Raw genomic sequence first — 26104 nt, 5'->3', positions numbered from 1 at the left:
CATGGTAGGGAGCATGACAGAAGTGACATCGAGACATGATTTGTACCTTTAGAAATCTTAACCACTTAATTGCTGCTTACCCCAGATACAATCAACTCTCCTCCCAGGTTTTGGACTTCTGCCTTCACCTTGCTGCAGATGTTAAGCTGGTGGCAGTAGAGTGCAATGCGCTGTAGGTAGGCCAACAAATCCTGCTTACAGGCAGAATCAGGACACTGCAAGAAAACAGCAAACAGCCATGTTAGCTTTGGTTCTCTGTGCTTATTTTATACTTAAAACACACATTCAAGTTCCTCTCCTTCCACATGTTGCCAGCAACTACTTCCAAGTTTGCTTTTCTAAATGCCTGTCAGCTTCGAGAGTGTCTTGAGACAACAGTAAAGAAACTGACTTTGACATCTCCACCGTGCCACAGTTATTTGGCAGAGTATTTCTTCTGTACTGTTCCAGATTTTCCTGCCAAAAGCAACTGAAATCCTTGGTTACCATAAGGCCTAATGCCAGTCAACATAGATCAATAAATAATTAGAGAACAGCAGTGCTCCGTGAAGGGTATCCTAACCATTTTTCAAAAATCATATTGAATTTAAACAGTACAATTTTGCTTTATTTAAGTGTTGCATATGGAAGATGAAAACAGGAAAGTGTCATGTCGAAACAGTGCTTTTCATGTCCATGATCTAAGGAGAAGACATTAAATGTGTAGACTGAGATGTGGCAGTCACACATTAGAGGCTGGTGAGCTTCTTAATTCCAAAACAGTCTCACTGTAGATTACATCATATCTATTGAATTGGTGTGTAAGATGACCCATTTCCTGAACCCTAAAAGGGTATTTTGGCATATAAATCGACACCACATTTAATTCACAACATATTCTACTTAGATTCTTAGTTAGCCTCAATTATTCACCCCACCAATGAATATTTTACATAGGGATCCATAGGAACCTTATAACTGGATTCAGGGGACATGGGCTGCTGACGTGGGCTGTTACTGTAAAGATACGAGCGAGGTTCAGGCACAGCCACAAAAACCATTAAATCACAAGACATCGGAGCAGAGGTAGGCCAGTCAGTCCATCGATAATGCCACGCCATTCATTGAGATCATGGCTAATCTGTTACTGCACTTTCCTATATTTTCCCCATAACCCTTGATTTCCTTATTGATTAAAATATGCCTGTATTAGCCTTGAAATTACCCTGCCTCGACAGCTCTCTGCAGTAAAGAATTCCACAGATTCACTACCCATTGAGAGAAGAAATTCCTCCTCAGCGGACATGGTGAATGACAAAGATGGTAGTACACCATTTCAGCAATTGTTTCTAATTGTACATGGAATACAGTCATCATGAGAATTTATTGTCCACCCTTGATTGCTCTGCGGACAGTCAAGAGTCAATCACTTTGTTGAGGGTCTGGAGGCCAGACCAGGAAAACATGGCAGATCCCATTCCCTAAAGGACATAAGTGAACCAAATGTTTTGTTTTACAACAATCAGCATATAATCAGTTGCTACATAGTCAGCTTTACACCAGTGTTCAGTTCCAGGTTATTAATGAATCCAAATTTCACCATCTGCCATGTTGGATTTGAATCCATTTCACAGCCTGGGGTTCCAGTTTATCAGTCTAGTGACAGTACCACTTTACCACCACCATTTTTGGAGGGCATTTTTTTCAAGGCTTCAAAGGTCAATTTATAAGCCAACAACTGCAGCATTTTCCCTTTGTTGCATATTAAGTAGGAAAAAATAATTGCTGGTGGAGTCAATTGTAACAAGGCAAGTTATTTGGTACAAGTGACTTTTGTATTTCCTGATGTATATAGGGAGATTTATTTTAAAAAATGTTCTGTGAGTATGAGCATCATTGGCAAGGCCAGTATTTGTTGCCCTTGAGAAGATGTTCCCAAGCACTGAAGATCTCCAATGCACCTAAGACATAACCAGTGACAAAAGTATTGTATGGTCACCTGACCAACAATATTGGTCTTCCAAATTGACTAAGGCAGAGGTTATTATCATAGTAAATGACAGGGCAGGTCCAAGGAATCCTATGGTCCTATTTTTATGTTCTTAAAATTTGTTTCATCTTTAATATTTTTCAGTTTAGATGGAAGTTACTGAGCTGAAATGTTAATTCTGTTTATATCTTCATAGTTGCTGCCAGAGCATTTCCTGTTTTTATTTGGGACAATGTTGGCTATAAACAACTAAAATGTGGCCAGAATTTATGAAGGGTGGTACTCAGGTGCATACATTTGGTCTGTCTCCCTCTCTGTCTGTATGTCTTTCCTCCATTCGTCCCCCACTTCCGGATCCAATCACAAAGCTTCATATTCTCATCCCTGTTGTTAATGAGACAAGATTCACTATAAACACTGAAAAGACAGAACAAAGTAATCCAGCCAATATTCCAAAGTCAGCCCATTGACATGTCTGTGATGTCTGTAATAATCATTCATGAGTGATATGATCACAATGCCAAGTACAAGGAAAAGGGAGTTAAAACAGTAGAACTTATCTCTTTTGAAGTACAAAGAATAGTGAAATCTTCTTTAATTTTTAGTGTTTTTTTTGGCAAAAATCTTTTTCTTAGGACCTAATTCCTGACAAAAATAAAAGAAGCAAGACATCTATATGCTGATTGAAAAATTGCTAGTTTATGAATATCTGTTAACTGGCTATTGAGAACACATACTTGCACTTTTTCTCATCTGGCCTAATATATCAAGAGACTATGAATAGGATATCATATTTCTCCTCACACATGCTACCACTTATCTTTGTACAGTTAGATTTCTCCTAATATATTGTATACTGAATTATTGGACTTTTTTTGTTCCTTACAAAACCAACTTGTTTTATTGAAAGAAAGTTGTTTCTATTCAAAGTTAAGGTCTTTGGTTTATTTCCTCTCTCCTGTGTAATCTTGAGCTGTTTCTGGAGGCAATAGGCTTGGGAAGTTCAATTGGATTGAGTGAGTGAACAATGGGCTTGGTATCCATAAGATATAGGAGCAGAATTAGGCCACTTGGCCCATCAAGTCTGCTCCACCATTTGATCGTTTGGTCCCATGAATTACAATCCATTTCTCTCACATCAAACTTTGAGCCACATTGTCCTACAGCACAGAGACAAGCCCTTCGGTCCAAACTGATCCATGCCGACCAAAATGTCCATCAACGTTAACCCCATTTCCCTGCACTTGGTCCTTATCCTTCTAAGATTAGAGTGGTGCTGGAAAAGCATAGCAGTTCAGGCAGTATCCGAGGAGCAGGAAAATCGGCATTTTGGGCAAAGCCCTTCATCAGGAATAGTTTTTACTTTATCCTTCTAAACCTTTCCAATCCATATATTTGTCCAAAGACCTTTAAAATGTTGTTAATGTACCCATATTAACCACTTCTGCTGGCAGCTTATTCCCTGTACATACCACCCTCTGTGTGAAAAGGTTGCCCCTCAGGTTCCCTGTAATTCTTTCCCTTTAATCTTAAATTGATGCCATCTAGTCCTTGATTCATCAATCCAGGAAAAAGCTTGTGTGTAGTCAACCTATCCATGCCTCTCATGATCTTATACACTTCTATAAGAACCCTTAGTCTCCTATGCTTGAAATAAAAAGGTCCTGGCTTGTCCAACCTCTCCATAAAACTCAGACCATTGAGTCCTGCCAACATCCTTGTAAATTTTTTCTGCACTCTTTCCAGTCTAATAACATCCTTCCTATAGCAAGGTGACCAAAACTGAATACAATACTCCAAGTGCGGCCTCACCAATGTCCTGTACAATTACAACACAACTTCACAACTTTTATACTCAATGCCCTGACTGATGAAGGCCAGTGTGTCAAAAGCTGCCTTCACTGCCCTGTCTACCTGTGCTTCCACTTTCAGAGGACTGAGAATCTGAACTCCAAGATCACTCTATTCCACTACACTCTTTAAGGCCCTATCATTCACCATGAAACTCCTACTTTGATTTGACTTTCCAAAATGCAAGACCTCACACTGATCTGTATTAAACTCCATTTGCCATTTCTCAGCCCGCTTCCCCAGCTCTTCGATGTCCTGCTGCAATTTCTGATAATCTTCCTCACTGTCCACAATACCTCTTAATTTAGTGTCATCTGCAAACTTATTAATCATGCCTTATATCTTCACATCCAAATTGTTGATAAGGAGTATAAACACCAATGGACCCAGCCCCCACCCCTGAGGCACTCCACTAGTCACAGGTCTCCAGTTGGGCAAGCACCCTTCCACTATTGCCGTCTGCTTCTACCTTCAAGCCAACTGTGTATAGAATTTGCCAGCTCCCCCTAGATTCCATGCAATCTAACTTTCCAGAGCAGCTTACCATGTGGAATATTATCAAAGGCCTTACTGAGATCCATATAGACTATGTCTACTGGCCTGTCCTCATCAACCTTCCTGGTCATTACATCAAAGAACTCTAACAAACATGTGAGGCATAATCTCCCATGCACAAAGCTTACTATTCTTAATCAAAGTCAAAAAAAGAGTGGTGCTGGAAAACCACAGCAGGTCAAGCAGCATCCGAGGAGCAGGTGAATTGACGTTTGGGGTATAAACCTTTCATCAGGAATGTGGGGTGGGGGAAGGGAGCTGAGAGATAAATAGGACAGTGGGGTGGAGCTGAAGGGAAGGTAGCTGGGAACGCGATAGGTGGATGCAGGTGGAGTGAGGTGATGGTGATAGGTCAGACGGGAGGATAGAGAAGAGAGGTGGGTAATAAGATGGACGGGTAGGATAGTTCAAGAGGTTGGTGCCGAATTGGAGGGTTGGATCTGGGATGGGGTGAGGGGAGGGGAGATGAGAAAACTGGTGCGACTGACATCAATGCCGTGTGTTTGGAGGGTCCCAAGGCAGAAGATGAGGTGTTCTTCCTCCAGATGTCAGGTGGATTGGATTTGACAGTGGAGGAGGCCAAGTACTTGCATGTCCTTGAGGGAGTGGGAGGGGGAGTTGAAGTGGTCAGCCACAGGGCGGTGAGGTTGTTTGATGTGTGTGTCCCAGAGATGTTCCGTTTCCGTCCCTGGCGAACGACTCAACACGAACATCTACTTCAAGCCCATTGACTCCCACAGCTATCTGGACTGCACCTCCTCACACACACCCTCCTGTAAAAATGCTATCCCTTTGCTGAATTCCTTTGCCTCTGCTGTATCTGCTCCCAGGAGGAACAATTCCACTCCAAGACAGACCAGATCGCCTCCCATTTCAAGGACCACAATTTCCCCTCCCATCTGATCAACAATTCCCTCCAGTGCATCTCCTCCACTTCACTCACCTCCGCCAAGGACATGCAAGTCCTGGGTCTCCTCCACTGCCAAATCCAACACACCAGACGCCTGGAGGAAGAATGCCTCATCTTTCACCTTGGGACCATCCAACCACGCAGTATCAACGTCGATTTCACCAGTTTCCTCATCTCCCCTCCCCCAACCTCATCCCAGATCCAAGCCTCCAATTCGTCACCGCCCTCTTGAACTGTCCTACCTGTCCATCTTCCTTCACTCCTCTCCTCTCTACCCTCCCCTCTGACCTATCACCATCAACCACAACCTGCATCTACCTATCGCCTTCTCAGCTGCCTTGCCCTCCAGCCCCACCCCACACTTTTCGACTCTAATCTCCAGCATCTTAGCCCTCACTTTCTCTTATTCCTAATCAAACCTTTTCTTTCCAAATCCATGTCTATCTTATCTCTCAGAATCTTCTCAAGTAACTTACCTACCACAGACGTTAGGCTTTCTGGTCGATAGTTTCCAGGTTTATCTTTGCAGCTCTCCTTGAATAAGGGCACAATGTTTGTTAACCTTCAGTCTTCTGAGACCTCACCTGTGGCTAACAATGATGCAAAGATATCAGCCAGAAGCCCCACAATTTCTTCTCTAGCCTTTTGCAGTGTTCTTGAATATATCTGATCAGAGCCAGGATCATCTTCATACATTCTAATACATCCCACACTTCCTCTACTGTGATATGGACTATTCCCAAGATACCACCACTAACTTTCCCAAGTTCCCAAGTCTTCATGTCTTTCTCCACGGTAGTCACAAAGGAGAAATATTCATTGAGGATCTTGCCCATCTCCTGCGGTTCCACACATACATGTCCACTTTGGTCCTTGTGGGGTCATATCATCTCTCTGGTTATTCTTTTTCCTTTAATATCCTTAAAGAACCTCTTCAGATTCATCCTAATATTCTCAGCCAAGGCCATTTCATGCACCCTTTTGCCCTCCTGGTTTCCTTCTTCAGTAAACTCCAGGGATTCCGTTGATCCCAGCTGCCTGTACCTGAGCCACACCTCCTCCTTTTTTCTGGTCAAAGCCTCAATGTCTCTTGTCATCTAGGGTTCCCTATTCCTGTCACCCTGCCTTTCACCCTCACAGGAACATATAGACCTTGAACTCTAGCCATCTCACCTTTAAAGGCCTCCTACTTGCTGGAGGACTACCCAACAAGCCACTCCAATCAACTCTTGCAAGCTCCTGTCTAATTCTTTCAAAAGTCATCTTGCCTCATTTTAGAACTTGAACCTGTGGACCAGTTTTGTCCCTCTCCATAATTATTTTAAAATTAAGAGAACTATTGTTACTGGTCCCAAAGTACTCCCCCACTGTCACCTCCATCATCTGTCCTATTTCCCAAGCGGAGGTCAATTTTGTCCCTTCCTGAGTAGGACCCTCCATATACTACTTGAGGAAACTTTCCTGAATATACTTACAAATTCCAGCCTATCTAAGCCGTTAGTGCTCTGGCAGTCCCAATCTATATTAGGAAAATTATAATCCCCTATTATAAAAACCCTATTGCTCCTGCAAGATCTCCACAGTGTTTATCTCTTTAATCTTATTGATTCTGTGGCAATTAGTTTGTGGCTCAAGTCATAATCTGGAGATTATCACCAATTTTGGTTCTACTTTTTATTGTAGCCCCTAGCTGCTCATATTCCCTCAGCAAGACTTCTTTCCTCATTCAATCTAAATTATTGGTACCTACATGGACCACAAAAACTGGATCTTTCCCTTTCCACTCCAAGTTCATCTGTAGCCCCATGAGAAATCCTGAACCCAGGCACCAGAAGGCAAACAGCCTTCCTGAATCTCAATCCTGGCCACAGAGAACAAAATCTATTCCACTGACTGTAATATCATAGATTCATAAGTGCAGAAGAGGCCGTTTGGCCCAGCGATAGATGAGAACACAATTGCAATTACCATAATTTGGCCGAAAGCCTTGAATGTTATGGTGTGCCAAGGAGGGAGCAAGAATCTCAAACCTGTTGCACAAGATCAAGGGCTGAGGCTGTTTGAGCACTATCTCCTAGATCCTGGTGTTCGCTCATAGTCACACCCTCATGTCCCTGACCACTGACTGAATTCAAGGTAGTTAATCTTATGGGTGTGAATACCTCCTGAAACACAGCATCCTGGTATACCTCCCCTTCCCTGATACATCACAGTGTTCAAATCCCAGCTCCAGCTCATCAACTCTGAGCCAGAGTTCGTCAATCAACCAACAATTGCTCCCTATGTAGGTCCACCAGCTCCCAAATCATGCAGGTAGAACACATCACCTTGCCCTGCATCTCTATTTTAGTTACTTAGTTCTTAGTTTGTTTCAAAAATTTCCTTCTGGTCTTGTTGTTTGTGGTCTGTAAATATTTCTATTATTTAGCTTTGATCTAAAAGTAGCCTATAAAAGATAGTCAAATTAGTAGCTCCTACCAACCAATGACATTTATAGTTTTCTTCCATGGCATTTGTTTTTTCGTACAGGCCACCATGATCCTGGGTTTCAATTAGGAAAGGTTTCAGTTAGGAAAAATCCTTACAAACTATGAGTCAAAAAACCCCCCAGCAAAAACGCACCTCTTCCTGTCTGCAGCAAATTCTCACACTGTGTCCAAAGTCCCTGGACTCTATGTTCACTCAGGCTATGTCTCACTCGAATCTGATCTCTCCTTCCTGACCATGCAAAACATCAAGAGGGAGGCTGAAGTGTTTGGGAAGGGGAAGGGAAGGTGTGTTAGCATGCTGAAAGCCACATCCCTGTCCTTGCTGCAATGAATGCAATGTGGGACTCCCACCGTTTCCCCAAGCTGATGAGCTAGGCCCCATTCACAAATATCAAATTCCATTCAATGGGTGGACCAGGGGTCGGCTTAAGCAATTCTTTTTGGCAATTTAAAATGTAGTTTTAAAGATTAAATAGATGCACGTAAAGAAGAATTATGGTGAATACTCTTTAAAGCAAATCTTGGCAGACAGATTGTTCAGGAGACAGAAATCGTAAATTCACGGAATCATATAGTATAGGAGAGGCCCTTTAACCTATCGAGTCTGAACTGACAAAACTACTTAAATCAATTAATTGCTTTGATGTTTTGATTTTAATTTTCCTCTGATAATGGTGGCTTTTTAAATTCTGTTTACAAATATAAGAATGATCATATCGTGCAGTTTAGTCTGAATGCCAGCTCTATGACTCACTGCTGCAATCTGTCCTATTTGACAAATGGTGAATTTCAATTCCCAATTCTCTCGGGGGATTTGCAGAACATTGACCACAGACTTTGCAGAAAGGTGAGAGATGGCTTTCCTAACTTACTGAAGGGCAGGGAAGCACTCTCTGTGTCTGTAAAATGCCTCATTGCATGCAAATTAGGAGTTTTACTTGTCAGAAGAAATGCTTAAATTATTGTGCTAATTTTTCCAATGTTAAGTGTTAACACTATGTTTCCTACATCACATCTCCAGTGCAATTAGGAATGGGCAATAAACATTGTCCCAGGCAGTGATGCCCACATCTCATGAATGAATAAAAATATGTGGCTACATTTTAAATCACTTCGTTGGATGAAAAGCACTTTGAAACATTATTTTTCATGGAAAGAGCTATGTAAATGTAACTTTTAAAATTTCTTTATAGAATATGCTTCATTACATTTCTAAATCATGCACTTGTTGAACTAATACAAACAGCACGGTGGCACAGTGGTTAGCACTGCTGCCTCACAGCGCCGGAGACCCGGGTTCAATTCCCACCTCAGGCGACTGACTGTGTGGAGTTTGCACGTTCTCCCCGTGTCTGCGTGGGTTTCCTCCGGGTGCTCCGGTTTCCTCCCACAGTCCAAAGATGTGCAGGTCAGGTGAATTGGCCATGCTAAATTGCCCGTAGTGTTAGGTAAGGGGCAGACCTAGATGTAGGGGTATGGGTGGGTTACGCTTCGGCGGGGCGGTGTGGACTTGTTGGGCCGAAGGGCCTGTTTCCACACTGTAAGTAATCTAATTCAATCACAATCACAGGTTAACTCTTATTTGGCAATTATTCTGAAATTCTGAAAGAAATCTCTGTCTAGATGAGAAGCAATGGTTGTTAAAGACAAAGCAGGAAAAGGAGATAGACTTTGACTTTGTGCGTTGGTTCAAGATGAATATTTGGGATTCACTTTTACATCTTCTCCATACTTTTACTTATGGAAGTTAAAATTGAGAGAGAAATGAAATCGCCTACCAACTCACTGTCTACCATTTTGTACTATAGAACATAGTTATGTTACATCCCAAGGTGCCCACTGTAGATGTAGCAACACCCAACAATTACAAACAAAGATTGTCCATTGTCACTTCAAGATAATATTTATCTTTCCTGTGGATGGCATGGCAGGCTGAATCTTATCATATTTTGGCAAAATGTCATTTTTGTTGAGTATAATGGAGAGTTTCTCTCCCAAGGCCTTTCATCGTGCTATCCTCCAAAACTCACTTCATTATCTTGTGACTATGTACCGTGGTGCTCCCTGTTCAATGCCAGCCCATTCTATCACTTACCACAGCTGGAAGAACTTGTTGCTACCACGTTATCCTGGGTTCACTGACGCCGACACCATCTTCATAAGGCCGTTTGACAAAGGTCAAGTGCTGTCAGTCTGGAACTGCCCTGCACAGTACATGAGATTTGCCCTGGACATGGATGCCTCACTTTACCAGGATCAGGTGGACCTGATGGATAGATGGTTCAGAGGAGGGATGCCAACTTCCCATTTAGCCAGCAGAGAAGGCCATGATACTATACCCTGTCAATCTAATCCAAGGTAGCCACAGCTGTTTGAAGGAAGAAGGTCAGTAACCTTCTCTGCTCTGCTAGGGTAAGTACCACCAACCTCTATCCAATAGTTCAGACTCACCCTATCACTGTTACTATACCCACCACCCAGTAAGGCTCACTCTATCGCTGTTACTGTACCCACCTCCAACTCTGCCACTAGCAATATTGCATGCAACATCTTCCTTCACTCATTTTCTCCTACCCAATTCTCCAGTACCACTAATGCTGCATGGCCTTTGAGCTTCCTAGTCATTTACTCAGGATGCCTCACCACCTTTCTGATGCACTCAAAAATCCGTCGCCTTGCTTCTAAATTTCCACCCCTGCTACTGAAAAGTCCATGAGAAGTTCCTAACTTTTGCGAGCTCATTCATATCACACAGTTAAGCTCAGAAAAATTGTTTAGAATTAAGGCTGGATAATTGCTGCAGCTGACCACCATATGAAAAAGGAAGAGTACAGCTAGCCATGGCTATCATGTCAATTGTGGCTCACTTTCTTATGAATCACAGGGTGTTGGGTTTAATTCCTGTTCTAGGGCTTGAGGATAAATATCAAGGCTGACACTCTACTGCTGTCCCAGGGGAAGGCTGCACTATCATAGATGTTGCTGTTTCAAGAAGAACAGGGGAACTCTCCTTGTCAATACTTATTCCTCGATAAACATCACATGTCTGTGGATAGCAGGGCAGACTGAATCTTATCATATTTTGGCAAAGTGTAATTTTTGTCAGGGCTTTGCTGAATATGTACTGACTGAAACATTTCTGAGATTCTAATAGCCTCTAATATTCAAAAAGTATCTCATTGACTCGAAAGTGCGATGAGGTGTCTGGTATCATGAAAGGAAATATACAAACACAGGTTCTTCATTTTTGTCTTCTGGGAGATTGGCTAACCAGGAAATCACAACTTCCAATCCAACATGCTATCTTACTAAGAACATTACCAAACTTGGAAAACCATAGTTTTTTTATTCATCCATGGGATATTGGCATTGCTGATTGGGCCAGCATTCATTGTCCATCAATTGGAGTGATTTTCTCAAGCCTTTGCAGAGGGTAGTAAAGAGTCAACCACATTGCTGTGGGTCTGGAGTCACATTTAGGCCAGATCAGGTACGGATGGAAGTTTCCTTCCAGAAAGGACAATTCATGAAGCAGATGTGCTATTACAACAGTTGACTATGGTTACCATGAGGTTAGCTTTTCAATACTAGATTTTATTATTGAATTCAAATTTCACCATCTGCCATGTTGGGATTTGGGAGAAAGTGAGGACTGCAGATGCTGGAGATCAGAGCTGAAAATGTGTTGCTGGAAAAACGCAGCAGGTCAGGCAGCATCCAAGGAGCAGGAGAATCGACTTTTCGGGCATGAGCCTGAAGAAGGGCTCATGCTGGGATTTGCCCTGTCACTCTGGATTATTAGCCTACTGACATCAAGAAAAATATCATGGATTCAGCTGGATGCAGGGAAGTTATTGAGGGAGCACAATTCATTCTTCCTGGAGAATAAGGAGATGTAGATGCCAGATGAAGACAACATTGTTCTACTGACATTGGGTTACACATAATGCATTTACCCGCCTGCTCTCACCATTTGCCAAAACACTTGTTCAGTGTTTCCAGTGTTTTATGATACTAAGCTTTATTTTAATGAAAAGAAAGCATTTATTCTATATTGTGCCTCCTGACCTGCCACCGCATAGTAGGCTGCTGATCTTTAGTGCATGTACTGACATATAAAGTACTCATCACTTAAGTAAATTACTGCTAGCACTCATGAAATTGGTGAGTCAGTGCTTTCAAGTCAGAACAGGCAGATATTGGAGGGAAGAGATGATTTTCATGACCAAATTCTGACACATGCATTGCTTTAATGGGAAATGAGAGTCAATGGCATTTTGTTCCCCATTCCTAAATACCCCTGATTTGTGTCTGGACTCCTGTATCACCAGACTGTATATGGATGGAAAATTTCCCTCTTCAAAAGGCATTAGCAAAATCAGATGAACCTTTTTTCAAGACAATTGATGATAGTCACCAGGATTGCGACTTGCTTTCAATTCCAGGTTTGTTAATTGAATTTTAATTCCACCAATTGCCAGGTTGAGATTCAAACATTTATGCCTAGACCATTAGCCTGGATGAATGGCAATACCTCAACACTACCGTATTATCAGAGATGGCATAACTTCAAGGTTTGCAACAATTCTGTGGAACTAAAAAATGTTTAGTTTAATGACAATTCACATTTATTTTTGTGGCATAATAAGAATAAATTCTCGCAGTCACCATTAGTAACATCTTGACAGCAGTGCATTGATCACTTGAGAGACTTTCAGTTACCTCAAAATACCTGAGGGAGTCTGGACACAAAACAATATCTTAAAATTGTCTTGTGCCTTTATGTCTTAAGACTCCTTTATACCTGTTATTTTGATGCACCAGAGAAGATAAAAGACAAAATAGAGACTAACAGTTCAACCAGGTCAATCAACTAACTACAAAGGACAGCATACAGCAAACATATTGGGAAAAATCTTTAAATTAGCAGGAAAGACAGATCACTAAAACTTGATAAGCGTGAGGAAGAACAATATTAAGTGATGCAATTAAATTAATGGATGTTTTGTTATTATGGGAATTGCATTTCAATCTGAATAAAATAGGAGCAAAATTTGTGACAAAAATCATTGATTTAACATCAGAGGTCTCTGTGTTGAATTTTCAGGTGGCTTGTAAGGCAGCTCGTACTCCTGCGCAAAAACAGTATGGCTTAATTAATAATAATTATCATTACTAGCGCACAGGCACTGTCTGCACTGCTTCCTTAACTAATCCATAAATTGGTTAACAGGATGAGAGTTGGTCATTGAAGTTGGACATACCTGGAAGCAGATATAAGATAACATCCTAGGTTTAACCTCTTGATGTTTCGTGACCTCTCTACCCATTCACCATTTTCATTCTGCTGCTCCACTTATTACTCCAAATTACACTACCTTATGCGCTTTTATATGTTGTTCTTCTGGGCAGAACCAGACTGTCTTTAACTTTGGCATTGTTTTTGACCCTGAGTTGAATGTTCGCCTAACTATCTGTACTAGCACTAAGGCTTCCTACTTCCATTTACCTGACTCTGTTCACGTTTGGCTCCATGTGCCACTGAACTCATCAGCAGTATCCGTGTTACCACTAGTTCTGGACTCTCCCACCCCAGGAAAAAGATTTTGTCTATTTATCCTATCCATGCCTCTCATGACTTTATAAACCTCTATGAGGTCAGCTCTCAGCCTTCGACACTCCAGGGAAAACAGCCACAGCCGATTCAACTTCTCCATAAGCTCAAACCTTCCAACTCAGGCAACATCTTTGCAAATATTTTCTGAACCCTTTCAAGTTTCACAACTTCCTTCTAATTGGAAGGAGACCAGGATTGCACACAATATTCCAAAAGTGGCCTAACCAAAGTCCTGCATATCTGCAAAGTGACCTCCCAACTCCTATACTCAAAACTACCAGCGGAAGTGGTAGATCCAGGTACGGTTTCAAAATTTGAAAGATATTTGGACAGGTAAATTATTATGAAAGATTTAGAGGGATATGAGTCAAATGCAGGCAAAAGGGACGAGTTTAGTTTGGGAAATTTGGTCGACATGGACAAGTTAGACCAAGGGGTCCGTTTCCATACTGTATGACGCTATGACTCTATAACAATTATTGAATAGCTAATAGTGTCCATTCAGCCCATTGAGTCTGCACTGACCCTCTGAATAGCAACCCACCCAGACCACCCCTCTCCTAACACACTACCTTATCCCCATAATCCTCCCCTTACTGTGGCTAATCCACCTAACTAACACATACCTGGACAACATAGGGCAATTTTCCACAGGCCAATCCACTTAGCCTGCACATTTTGGACTCTGGGAGGAAACCAGAGCACCAGATGGAAATGCAAGCAGACACAGGGAGAATGTGCAAACTCAGACAGACAGTTGTCTAAGGCTGGAATCAAACCTCAGTCCCTTGCAATGTGAGGTAGCAGTGCTAACAATCATTGATATTAAGCTGACTTTCAATTCCCGATTTTACTGAATTCAAATTTCAATCTTTGGTGGAATTCTAACACATGTCCTCAAAACATTTGTCTGAGGCCTGGATTACTATACCAGTGACAAGACCATTAAGCCAATGTCTCCCTTGATGTAGCTCTGTAGTATCTCTGTATGTGGTTGGATATAAAATTTTGTTTGCTAGTACACCTGTGAAGTACCTGAAGTACTTTAATATATTAAAAACACTATTATATGCAAGTTGTTTTTGTCACTACTAACTCAATTCAGATTCATCATGTTCGATTCCTCCTGTCCCAATATGGCAAGCAGCCCATTAGCAGGGCAATTTTCTCATTTCCTAATGAAATTAAGGCCTTAATAACGCTTGTCCAATACACACCAAATTGAAAATTGGCACTTCTACAAGTTAAATTGAGGCCTTTTCCCCTATGGTTTTATATATGTTGATCTTGTCAGTTTTTATACTATAAAAAAGAAAAATGGCTTTCACAGAACTCTCTATGACTATTCTGTTGTCAGTAGTAACACTGTTTAATATGCTATGAATACAATTAAATGAAAAAATATTTGTAGTTAAAAGAGTACAAAGTCAAGTCCTTAATATTTCTGGGATGACCCAAGGGTTAATTAACAACTCTTATCTGTGTTGCACTATCATTTCAAATGCTGTTGGGCGTGATCTCTTTTCGAGGTGTCAGTCACTTTTAATATAACAATGTCTACAATTTTAGGATATCTAATTTAGTTAGACATAAGTGTATCAATCAATATCTCCTACGGACATAATTTTGTGTTATTTCCTTAGTAATCAATTCTTGATTGCTGTGAGGGTTCGAAAATCAAACAACAATTGCATCTGACTTTGTAGGGTGTGAAACAGGTTAGTGTGGACTTCAGAATTACCTGGATTCTAGACAGTAATTTCATTGCACCATGGCTCAAAATGGGGAAAATGATATTGCAGAAGTGACTCTTGTGTAACGTAAATACTAAAACAGCAGTCCCCGACAACGGCACACTGGTATAATGAATAAATTCTTTATGCCAGAGTGGTGAAATGCTTGTAAATTAAGAACTTTACATCAAGCTCTAGAATGAGGTAAAATTATACTTTTAAGTTGTCAGTGCCTCCTGAAGTTTTGCACAAACATTAAGGCTGAATACTGCTTTTAGTCAGTCAGATACGTTTGTTTAAAATAGAAATGCGAAGCTGTTTCTCTGATTCCAAATAAAATCTTTATTTCAAGTAATCGTGCAACATTACCAATAAAATTAAGATTATTTTGGTCTCACTTCTGGCCACAGCTCTTTTCTCATAGACTGGTGGCAGGTCATGTCAGCAGTATTTGTCATTATTCTGTCTTTGGACTGTGCTCCAGTCAAAGTGATGTCATTCCATGGCAGCACTTAAAACAAGCAGAAATGTTGTGGCATATAGAACACTGTGCATCACATTATCACAGATTTCAGAAAGAGCAAAGGATTGTAAGCCAAATGGGAATTATCGGAAACATGCATAATTAAGATATTGTTTATCCAGTTAGGGTAAAGGGCAATAGATGGTGTAAAAACTTCTCAAGACCTTGCACAACAGCATGGGTTTGTCCATAACATGGTATGTTTTCTTTGCCACTTTCCTGATAGATTATTTGTGGAGGATCAAGGAGAATCAAGTTCATCCAAGTTGTCTGTTCCTTGATTGGGCGGCATTAGGATTTAATATTATACTCGGTAAAAGAAGGTGCTCACATTAATAAGGAGCATTTTGTAACAAAGAGCTTCAGAGAAAGTGTTAAAATGCTGTTCCTTTAACAAGGATATGTTGTCCTTGGATTTCTCAGAGAAATTGTAAATGACACGGGTTTCAGAAAGTTTAGATGGATTTTAGGGCCAATTTGTTTATAGCTAACAGATACTGCCTCAGGCAGAAGGCTTTCAAGTTTAAAAATCAAAAGCACTTGTATAATAAAAGGGGTGTGGCCAGTTCTCCCAACTCATCTAATCTCTGGTTTGGTTTTAATGTAGCAGTGTGCGCATGTGAAGAAAGGCTGTTGGGCCCAGTCTCTCTCTGACTTCTTTCCTGTAAGTATTTGTTAGATTTTTCCTTTGGCACCAAGAGCTTTTTATGGGAATTGCTGCAAGTATTTTTGGGACAGCATCATTAAGTTGGGATAGTCTGTTGGGTTTTTGGATAGGATAAGTTATTTGGTATTCTGTTTTCTGTTATTTGTGTTTCATTCAGTAATTTTGTAAATAAAATCTGCTTTGTTTAAAAATAAGTGGTTTGACCAGCTGATTCTCTCCTGGAATATCTACTATACACTTGCTTAAATCACGTTGCAAAGTTAGGGTCTGGGCTACCTTCTTGAAATGTTTTGAAGGGTCTGGCCTTGTCCATAATAACAGTGAACCACATCATCACTATTGTACTGTGATCAGAGACAGCAGCCAATTTTCACACAGCACAGTCCCCTGAAACCTTAACATGATCATCAATTGTCTTAGCAGAGTTGGTTGAGCAAGGGATACATGTTGGACAGGGCTCCAGGGGACCTCTCGTTGTTGAATGAATACAACAGAATCTTTCAGTTCAACCTGAGGGAATATTCAGGGCTTTGATTTAATGTGTCATGTAGAAGATGACACTGTCCTCAGTACTGCATCAAACTATCACCTCAAGTTACTTGTTGAAGATTTGGTTTTGGCTGTTAAGTACGTTTGGGCATCTCAAAAATAAGACTGGTGCCACATATATGCAAGTTATAGAGTCATAAGAGGTCTACAGCATAGAAAAGGTCACTCAGACCATTGAGGCTGTGCCAGTCAAAAACACACACCTAACCATTCTAATCCCATTTTCCAATTCTCTGTTATGTTTCTTTTCATTGCTTAGTTGGACAACATGCAGTTTATTTATGATCTGAGCTATGCAAATGTAAATTGCGCATTTTAAATATAGATATTATATACATAGAACTAGGAAAAGCAATTTATCTTCTCAATAATGTCCATTTGCTGTAGCTAAAAAAAACAACTCAATGCTACTTGTTCTGCACAGACCTTATGGATGTTATAAAATGCAGAGGGGCATGGAGAGGGTAAATAGACAAGGCCTTTTTCCTGAGGTGGGGAGTCCAGAACTAGACGGCATAGGTTTAGGGTGAGAGGAGAAAGATTTAAAAGGGATGTAAGGGACAACATTTTCACACAAAGGGTGGTGCGTGTATGGAAGGAGCTGCTAGAGGAAGTAGCAGAGACTGGTACAATTACAACATTTAAAAGGCCTCTGGATACATATATGAATAGGAAAGGTTAGAGGGATATGGGCCAATTGCTGGCAAATGGGACTTGATTAATTTCGGAAATCTGCTTGGCATGGACGATTTGGACCAAAGGGTCTGTTTCTGTACTGTACATCTCCATGAGTCTATTTACATATTTAATTAATTTCCCTTTAGAAATTCTCAATAAAAGATACATTTGGATGCCTTATAGAATTTCTCTAGTTCATGAATCTGTATATAGAATCATGAATATACATTCTGTAATATATATATTTTTTAAAGATCGTATTAACAAAGTTAAAAGGCAATCATTAGCTATTCCCAACAGACCTGAAACTCTTCGCTATAATTCCAGTTGGTTCTGAGAGATAAAAACAAAAACAAAACAGAGGTTGCTGGAAAAGCTCAGCAGGTCGAGCAGCATCTGTGAAAAGGAATCAATGTTAACAGTTCAGGTCCAGTAATCCTTCCTCAGAACTGAGTCATGTCTGGGGCTGTGTTGTTTTGATCAATGTGGTTTGCTGATGACACTGTGTTAGGACAGACACGTCACCGGAACAAAAATGTTAACATTTGTTTCTCATCACAGATGCTGCCATATCTCCTGAGCTTTTCCAGCAACCTCCGTTTTTGTTTCTGATTTACAAAATCCACAGTTCTTTCTATTTTTATTTGGTTCTGAGAGAGCTCATTTCAGTCAGCATAATGAGATAGATTCTACAATGGACTTCAACATCTGCGAGAAATAAGCTGACCAGGGTAGCTGTCCTTGTGCATTGGCATTTAAGAATAGGAGTTTGATATTTACCCACTCCAGCCTTTTCTGCCATTCTGAGATCATGACATATGTGATCTAACTCAATACACCCACCTCTTCTTTAAATAACTTTGTTAACAAACATCAATCAAGCTCAGATTTAAAATTTCAAATTCACTGAATCTGAACTGCCAGTTGTGGCAAAAAGTCCCAAATTTTACTTTGCTGATGTGATGTGGTTGACTGGCCAGCATTTATTGCTCCTCCCTGATTGACCTTAGCTGCTTTCTTGAACCACTGCAGCTCATGTGCTAAAGGTTAACCCAACAACAGTGAATGAACACTGATATATTTCCAAGTCAGGATGGTGAGTGGCTTGGAGGGGAACTTGCAGGTCGTGATGTTCCTATGTATCTGCTGCGCTTGTCCTTCTCAATGGAAATGGTTATGGGTTTGGAAGATGCTCTATAAGAATCTTTCATGAACTTTTGCAGCACCTCTTGTAGACTGTACATACTGCTGCTCTGGGCATCGGTGGTGGAGGGAGTGGATGTTTGTGGATGTGATGCTGATCAAGCAGGTTGATTTTTTCTGAACCATGTCAAGCTTCTACATTGTTCTAGTTGCACCCATCCAGATAAGTGGGCAATATTCCAACACACTCCTGACTTTTGCCTTGTACATGCTGGACAGGCTTTGTGGAGCTAGGGGTGAGTTATTCACTGCAGGATTCTAAAGTTCTAACCTGCTCTTGTAGCCACTGTGTTTAAATGATGAGTCCAGTTGAGTTTCAGGTCAATGGAAACCCCCCAGGATTTTGACATTGGCAGATTTGGTGAAGAGTATGCCATTGAATGTCAAGAGGTAGTGGTTAAATTATCTCTTTTAAGCACCCCGTTATGATTAAAGACTGCAGCTTTCCATCACTATCAGAGACTGATCCATCCCATCACTATCAGAGACTGATCCATCCCATCACTATCAGAGACTGTAGCATCCTGGAACTCCTCATGTGGTGGGATATCACTGTTAACAGAAGACCTCAGTTATGCCATGTTAAAAGTTAGAAACCCTTAAATACTGATGCTTTTCCGGTCTTACATTATGCATACCTCTCTTCTGAGTTGCCAAGGGGCTGACACAGCCACAGTTGATACGAGATAAATTGCAATGTCAGCAGAAGATTGCGAATACATGCATTAATTATCCATCTGTATTAGTTCCTTGCTGTTGCCAGGCTGGTTGACAACATCAGGATCAGCAGGGCAAACAAGGCAAGGCAGGGACACATCAGGAAGCTACTGCAATGTGTTTTTATTAAATTTTATTCTCTCCTACTTCCCACTTCCAAGGATCGGTACGTTTTCCCTCTTGTTTTCACTTGCGTGAGAATGCAAAATTAGAGACCATAAGTCCAGTTGCTATTAAATCCAATGAAAATATAAGGAGAAACTTCTTTGCCCATAGATTAGAATGTGGAACTCACTACTAAAGGAAATGGTGGAAGAAATCAGCTTTAGAAACTTCCAAAAAGTAATTGTTAAGGATAGGAGTAAAGTTGAGAAAAAGATATGCTGAAAAGTGGAGATAGGTTACATGAGTACGATGATAATCATATTGAGTGTATAAGCTAGCCGAAAGATTAATCATTATGAACATCCTGGGTTTTACCACTGATTTGATTTGATTTGATTTATTGTCACATGTACCTCAGTACAGTGAAAAGCTTTGTTTACGAGCAGTACAGGCAAATCATCGTAAGTAAGATCATAATGTTAAAAAAAACTTGGTCAGAGGCATACAAATTACATTGCATTGGGCATGCATGTGGCAAGATCAACATTAGCAAGATCAGCGTTATTTGAAGTTACAGAGTCCATTCACGAGGCTAATACTGAAGGGAAGAAGCTGTTCCTAAACCTACTGGTGTTGTTTGTTAAAGCTTTTGTACCTTCGGCCTGATGGAAGAGATTGCAGGAGAGCATTATTGGGGTGGGAAGCAGCCTTTAATGATGATGGCAGCCTTTCAGCGGCAACGGGCTATGTAAATGGAGTCCATGGATGAAAAGTTGGTTTCTATGATGGTCTGTGCTATACACACAACCTTCTGTAGTGTCTTACAGCCCTGGGCAAAGCAGTTGCCATACCAGGCCGTGATGCTCCCAGACAGTTTGCTTTTGATGGTGCATCTGTAAAAGTTGGTGAGGGTCCTTAGAGACATGCCAAATTTCCTGAGCTGCCTGAGGAAGAAGAGGCGTTGCTGAGCCTCCTTGATTGTTGCATCTACATGTGGACACACTGTCAGTTATTATCACTCTGAGGAGCTCGATGCTCCCAACACTCTAAACCTCAGCTCAGTTGATCTAAATGGGGGTGTGTTCCCTTTTTTCTGAAGTCAAAGATCGTTTTTTTAAGTTTTGCCAACATTGAGAAAGAGGTTGCTATTATTGCACCATGTTACTAAGCCTTCTATCTCATTTCCGTATTCTGCGTTGTCGATATTTAACATCCATCGTACCACAGTGGTGTCGTTAGCAAATTTGTAGATGGTGTTCATTCAGAATTTGGCTACACAGTCAAGGGTGTCAGACAGCATAGTAGGGGGCTCTGAATGCAGCTTTGGCAGGCTTCACTGTTGAGTGTTATTGTGGAGGAGGTGCAGTTGTCTATCTTCACTGATTGCCATCTTGACCAGAAAATGAACTGGAGTAGCCAGATGAATATTGTGGCCACATGCTTATGTCAAAAGCTAGGAATCCTGCAGTGAGTAACTGACTTCCTGACTTCCTAAATTCTGTCCACTACCTATAAGACACAAGTCAGGAGTGTGATGGAATACTCTCCACTTACCTGAACGGACACACCTCCAGCAATACTCAAGAAGTCAGACACTATTTAAGACAAAGAAACCTACTTGATTGGCACCTTGTACATCACCTTGAACATTCACTCATGCAACCAGTGGTGGCTGTGTGTAATCTCCACAAGTTGGACTGCAGTAATCACTCCATCCACCCTACCACCATCCCCCCCCAGAGCATCTTCCAAATCTATACACCGAACACTCAGAAGGACTGCAAGTTCCTTTCATTCACTCACCATCTTGAGTTGGAAATATATTGTTGTTCCTTCACTGCCACTCAGTTAAAATCCTGAAACTTTCTTCCAAACAGCACAATGGGTGTCCCTACACCACAAACAATGCCTCAGTTTAAGACGACAGCTCACTACCATCTTCTCCAGGGCAATTAGCGATCAGCAATAAATTCTGGTCCAGACAGTGATGATTACATCCAGTGAATGATTTTAACAAAATGCACACAACGGCCTGTTTCTGTGCTGTACATTTTACGTGATTCTATGAAAGTTATACTGTAATGGGAAAGCACAGTATGGCCCCTGGCATCAGCACTTAAGATATGCCGGAGTGAAATGATTTTACCAGGTAGCATGAAATATAAGTTTAATATGTGGAATTACAGGTGTTTGAGTAATAAAGTTGCAATTTACTTCAGAGATTCAAACAATCATAAGACAAAAGAGCAACATTTTAATAACTTATAGATGTGCTATAAGGATTTAGTTTAAATTACAGTCTTAGATTCACTCTCTACCACCTCATTTTTATTGCTTACACTAGTTTCAATAAAATGAAAAGAAATAACAATGAAGAGTTCTGCAAAAATTCCATTCCAAACGATGAGGAGAAGTTCTTGGATGTTGACCAAAACTACTGTTTCATTAAAAAACACTATGGTCAGAAAACTTTTGCAGCTTTGAAATGCACATTTGAAAGACATAGCTTTCTTTATGATTTTATAGATGGTATACTGCTCTGCAATGATAGTAACTTACTTTTAAGCAAAAGGTGCATATGACAAATTAATTTACATTACTTGGAGATTTCCAACTGGCAATTTGTGATTCATTCCAAGGAGGCATCATCTTTGCACCCTGCTTCCTAAAAAGACTCTCTTCCATTCTTCCAGTTCCTCTGTCTCCTTTGCATGTGTTCTGATGATGCTAACTTTGACAAGGGAGCCTCTGAAATATCAGACTTCACCCTCAACCAAGGATTCCCCAGCACTGTTGTCGACAGGGCCCTCAGTTGGATCTGACCCATCTCCCACATTTCAGTCCTCACCCGTTCTCTTCCTTCCCACAACAGTGATAGGGTCTCCCTTGTTCTTATCTACCATCCCACCAGCATCCACATCCAGAAGATAATCACCTACCATTTCTGCCACCCATTCCCCTAGCCCATTGACTACTGCACCTAACCTACACACCCCTGAAAACTATGGGCAATTTAGCATGTCAATTCACCTAATCTGCACATCTTTGGATTGCGGGAGGAAACTGGAACACCCAGAGGAAACCCACACAGATGTGGGGAGAATGTGCAAACTCCACACAGATAGTTGCCTGAGGCTGGATTCAGACCCGAGTCTCTGGTGCTGTGAGGCAGCAGTGCTAACCACTGAGCCACTGTACCATGTTTCAGCAGTTTCCGAGCTTTACCAGAAATTTATATTTTTTGTCTTGTGGCATTATTTATTCCTTGGCTACAATCTTTCTCAATGGATTACTGAACCAATTATATTGCATCAACCTACATGTTGGCCAACTCCTACGTAATCAAGTGTTAGCAAGTACTCTTAATAAGTATTCTGTACTTTTGTTAATCCTTTACATTCCATCTGCCCTATGTTTCTATTATTATCGTGATACTCCCTTGGCATATTTTAGGACATATTGAGACATTAAAGCCACTATACAATGTGATTCTTTCTACTGTCTATCATAATCATATGTACTTAAACAGGTTAAGGAGGAGACAATGTAAGTTTTTCTAATTCAACATCTGCGTGTTGATTGACTTGGCCAACAATTATTGTTTATTCTTAATTGTCCTTAAGAAGATGGTGGTGCATTGCTGTATGGGACAAGTTCAATGATTTGTACCCTGGGACAATGAAGGAATGGTTTTTATTTTCAATTTGATAACAATATTCATTTGAATATAGACGTGGGTAATATTATTGCAAATTTCCATTCATGCATTTCCAGTGGAGAACTTGACAACTTCAAACACAGTGGAAAATCACAGAGGACTTCATTAAATGCGAGTGTATTTATTTCATTTATCCTTTCATGAGATGTGAGCATCACTGGCATTTTCGTCCATTTTAAATTTACCTTCCCTTGAGAAATGGGTGATGAGCTCCTTCTTAAACTGCTGCAGTGTATCTAATACAAAGACATGCACAATGCTTTTTTTTAGGAATTTCACTCAGTGATAGCGATGGAATGGTGATTTCATTCCTAACCTGGATGCTGTACTGAGGTTTGGAGCTGAGTGTTCCTGGCCTACCCCAAACTGAATATCAGTGGACAGGTTATTGCTAAGTAAGTGTCGTTTGATAGTACTGTCAGTGGCACCTTCCATCATTTGTTGATGATGCAGAGCAACAAAATATTGTTGAAGTATAAATGCTCCGTAATTAACAAACTTACACTGCATAATGTATCACCACCTAAAAAGCAGTTCAACAAAATTAATCTTAAATTAGCAAATTTTAATTGCTGGTGATATTTCATATGGAAATATGAACTTACATAAAACTGACTTACAATATTTGCAAAATTTTGTTATTTATTAGCTGCTGCATATTATTACACTGTGATTGTTATCTTAATAGTAATTGTTTTGTTATTAAAGAAATGCTAGCTAGACTTACATCCAGCCATTTTAAAGAAGCTGAAAATCATTGGTCAGATCAAGGATAGTGTTACGCAAATATCCACTTTGAAAATATGGGAATCACTAAACGAGGTCCAAAAACATAGGCACCATGAACTTAGTCATAGCTCGGCCCCAGTGAAAATATCTGCCAAGCTAGTAGCAGCCCAGATAGGGTGGATCAAACTCCTTCCTTCTGCACAGTGCTATCTTAGGTGAACCTGTTAAGAGTACCAATTATACAAAAGATATGAAATTGCTTCAAGAGCTACCTGTGGAGACCCTTGGGGCTGAATAATTGGGAAGTTATGAATCAGATCTCCTGAAATGTGGCACATTCCTTTTCAGAATCCGGAAACACATATTGGTGGCTACTAACTACAGATGGTTGTTACTAGAATTGGCCACTGGAAAGCAATGTAAAAATGATAGATCTACTGTCATTACTGACCATTCAGCTTTCACATTTGCCCCAGGCAATGCTTATCAGAGTCATAGAGTCATAGAGATGTACAGCAAGGAAGCAGACCCTTTGATCCAACCCGTCCATGCTGACCAGATATCCCAACCCAATCTAGTCCCACCTGCCAACACCTGGCCTGTATCCCTCCAAACCCTTCCTATTCATACACCCGTCCAAATGCTTCTTAAATGTTGCAGTTGTACCAGCCTCCACCACTTCCTCTGGCAGCTCATTCCATACATGTACCACCCTCTGTTAACAATTCCAAGAGAAGTTTCTATAAATGTTCCTAGTTTAACATGTACCAGGCTCAATCATGATTATGACATCTGCTTGTAATTTGTACCAATGTGACTTCTATTGAAGTGAACTACAGGAATCATTTTGATGCTAAGGTGCTTTTAGAAACAGTGTCTTGATTGAATTGTGTCAGCTCAATTCCTTTGTGGTTTCCGTTTCAAGACTTTCAGCAGAACCTGCCAGATGGCTCACCACCACCACCACCTTTTCAAGAGCAACCTTGCTAGCAAAACCCACATCCCCACAAGTGAATCATAATTCTAAAAAAAATCTTGTCTTAGTGTTGAAAACAGGTTGGAGCACTTCATATGTATATTCAGATGTAAAAGCCACATAAAATCAGGATGTCCCTCGTTTGCCCTTCTATCCTTGACAAATAATCACACTAAAGAAGTCATGAACTGTTTGCCAAAGAAAGAAAAAAATAGTACAGAACAGAAACAGGCCCTCCGCCCACCAAGCTTGTGCTGACACATAATGCCAGCCTTATGCTTCTACATGATCTGTACCAGATATTTCTTGCGTTTTCATGTAACTGTAAAGATGTCTCTTAAACATTGCTATTGTATTTTCTTCTACCATCCCCTCTGGTATTCTAGGCACTTACCACCCGCTGTGTAAAAAAAATTGCCTCTCACATTTCCTTTAAACTTAGCTTAAATTTATGTCTTCTAGTAATAACATTTTTACCCTGGGAAAAAGACTCCAATTATCCAATCTGTTCATGCCTCCTATATTTTGTAAACTTCTATCAGATCGTCCCTCAGCCCCTAGTACCCTCCAAACTCGGCAACATCTTGGTAAACCTTTTCTGTAATCTCCAATGCCTCCACAAAATTTTGGTACTGTGGTGACCAGAACTGCACATGACATTCCAAATATGGGCTAACTAAAGTTCTATACGACTGCAATTTTTATACTCTATGTCCTGACTTACGAAGGTAAGCAGGCCGTACTCCTTCTTGACTACCCTATCTACTTGTGTTGCCACTTTCAGTAAACTGTGGGCTTATATGCCTAGACCCCTCTGTATGTTAATATTTCTAAGGGTGCTGCCATTCAATGTGTACTTCCCTCCTGCCTTAGACCCTCCAAATATATTTGACAGAATTAATTTCCATCTGCCATTTCTCCACACAAGACCAGGTAAGGATGGCAGATTTCCTTCCTTGAAGGATACTAGTGAATCAGATGGGTTTTCTCAATAACCAGCAATGGCTTCACATTTATCAGTAGATTATTAATTCCAGATTATTTTCTTTGTAAGTGAATTCAAATTCTACTATCTGCCAAGATATGATTTAAACCCAGGTCCCCAGAACATTAGC

At 40.6% G+C, this 26104-nt stretch overlaps 1 protein-coding gene across 4 annotated transcripts in view; it reads right to left on the bottom strand.

Moving 5' to 3' along the window:
* Positions 1-26104, bottom strand: part of ctnna2 (catenin (cadherin-associated protein), alpha 2) — a 1236619-nt gene that overhangs the window by 56587 nt on the left and 1153928 nt on the right. For all 4 annotated transcript variants that reach the window (XM_072576926.1, XM_072576917.1, XM_072576908.1 and 1 more), the window contains one exon: positions 81-215. In XM_072576926.1, the coding sequence (XP_072433027.1) occupies positions 81-215 (135 nt within the window). The remainder of the gene's footprint in view (positions 1-80; positions 216-26104) is intronic.

Source organism: Chiloscyllium punctatum, chromosome 1 (genome assembly GCF_047496795.1).
Source record: "Chiloscyllium punctatum isolate Juve2018m chromosome 1, sChiPun1.3, whole genome shotgun sequence".
Classification (NCBI taxonomy): Eukaryota; Metazoa; Chordata; class Chondrichthyes; order Orectolobiformes; family Hemiscylliidae; genus Chiloscyllium; species Chiloscyllium punctatum.
The sequence above is the reverse complement of the archived record's forward strand: the minus strand, read 5'-3'. Positions and strand labels throughout refer to the sequence as shown.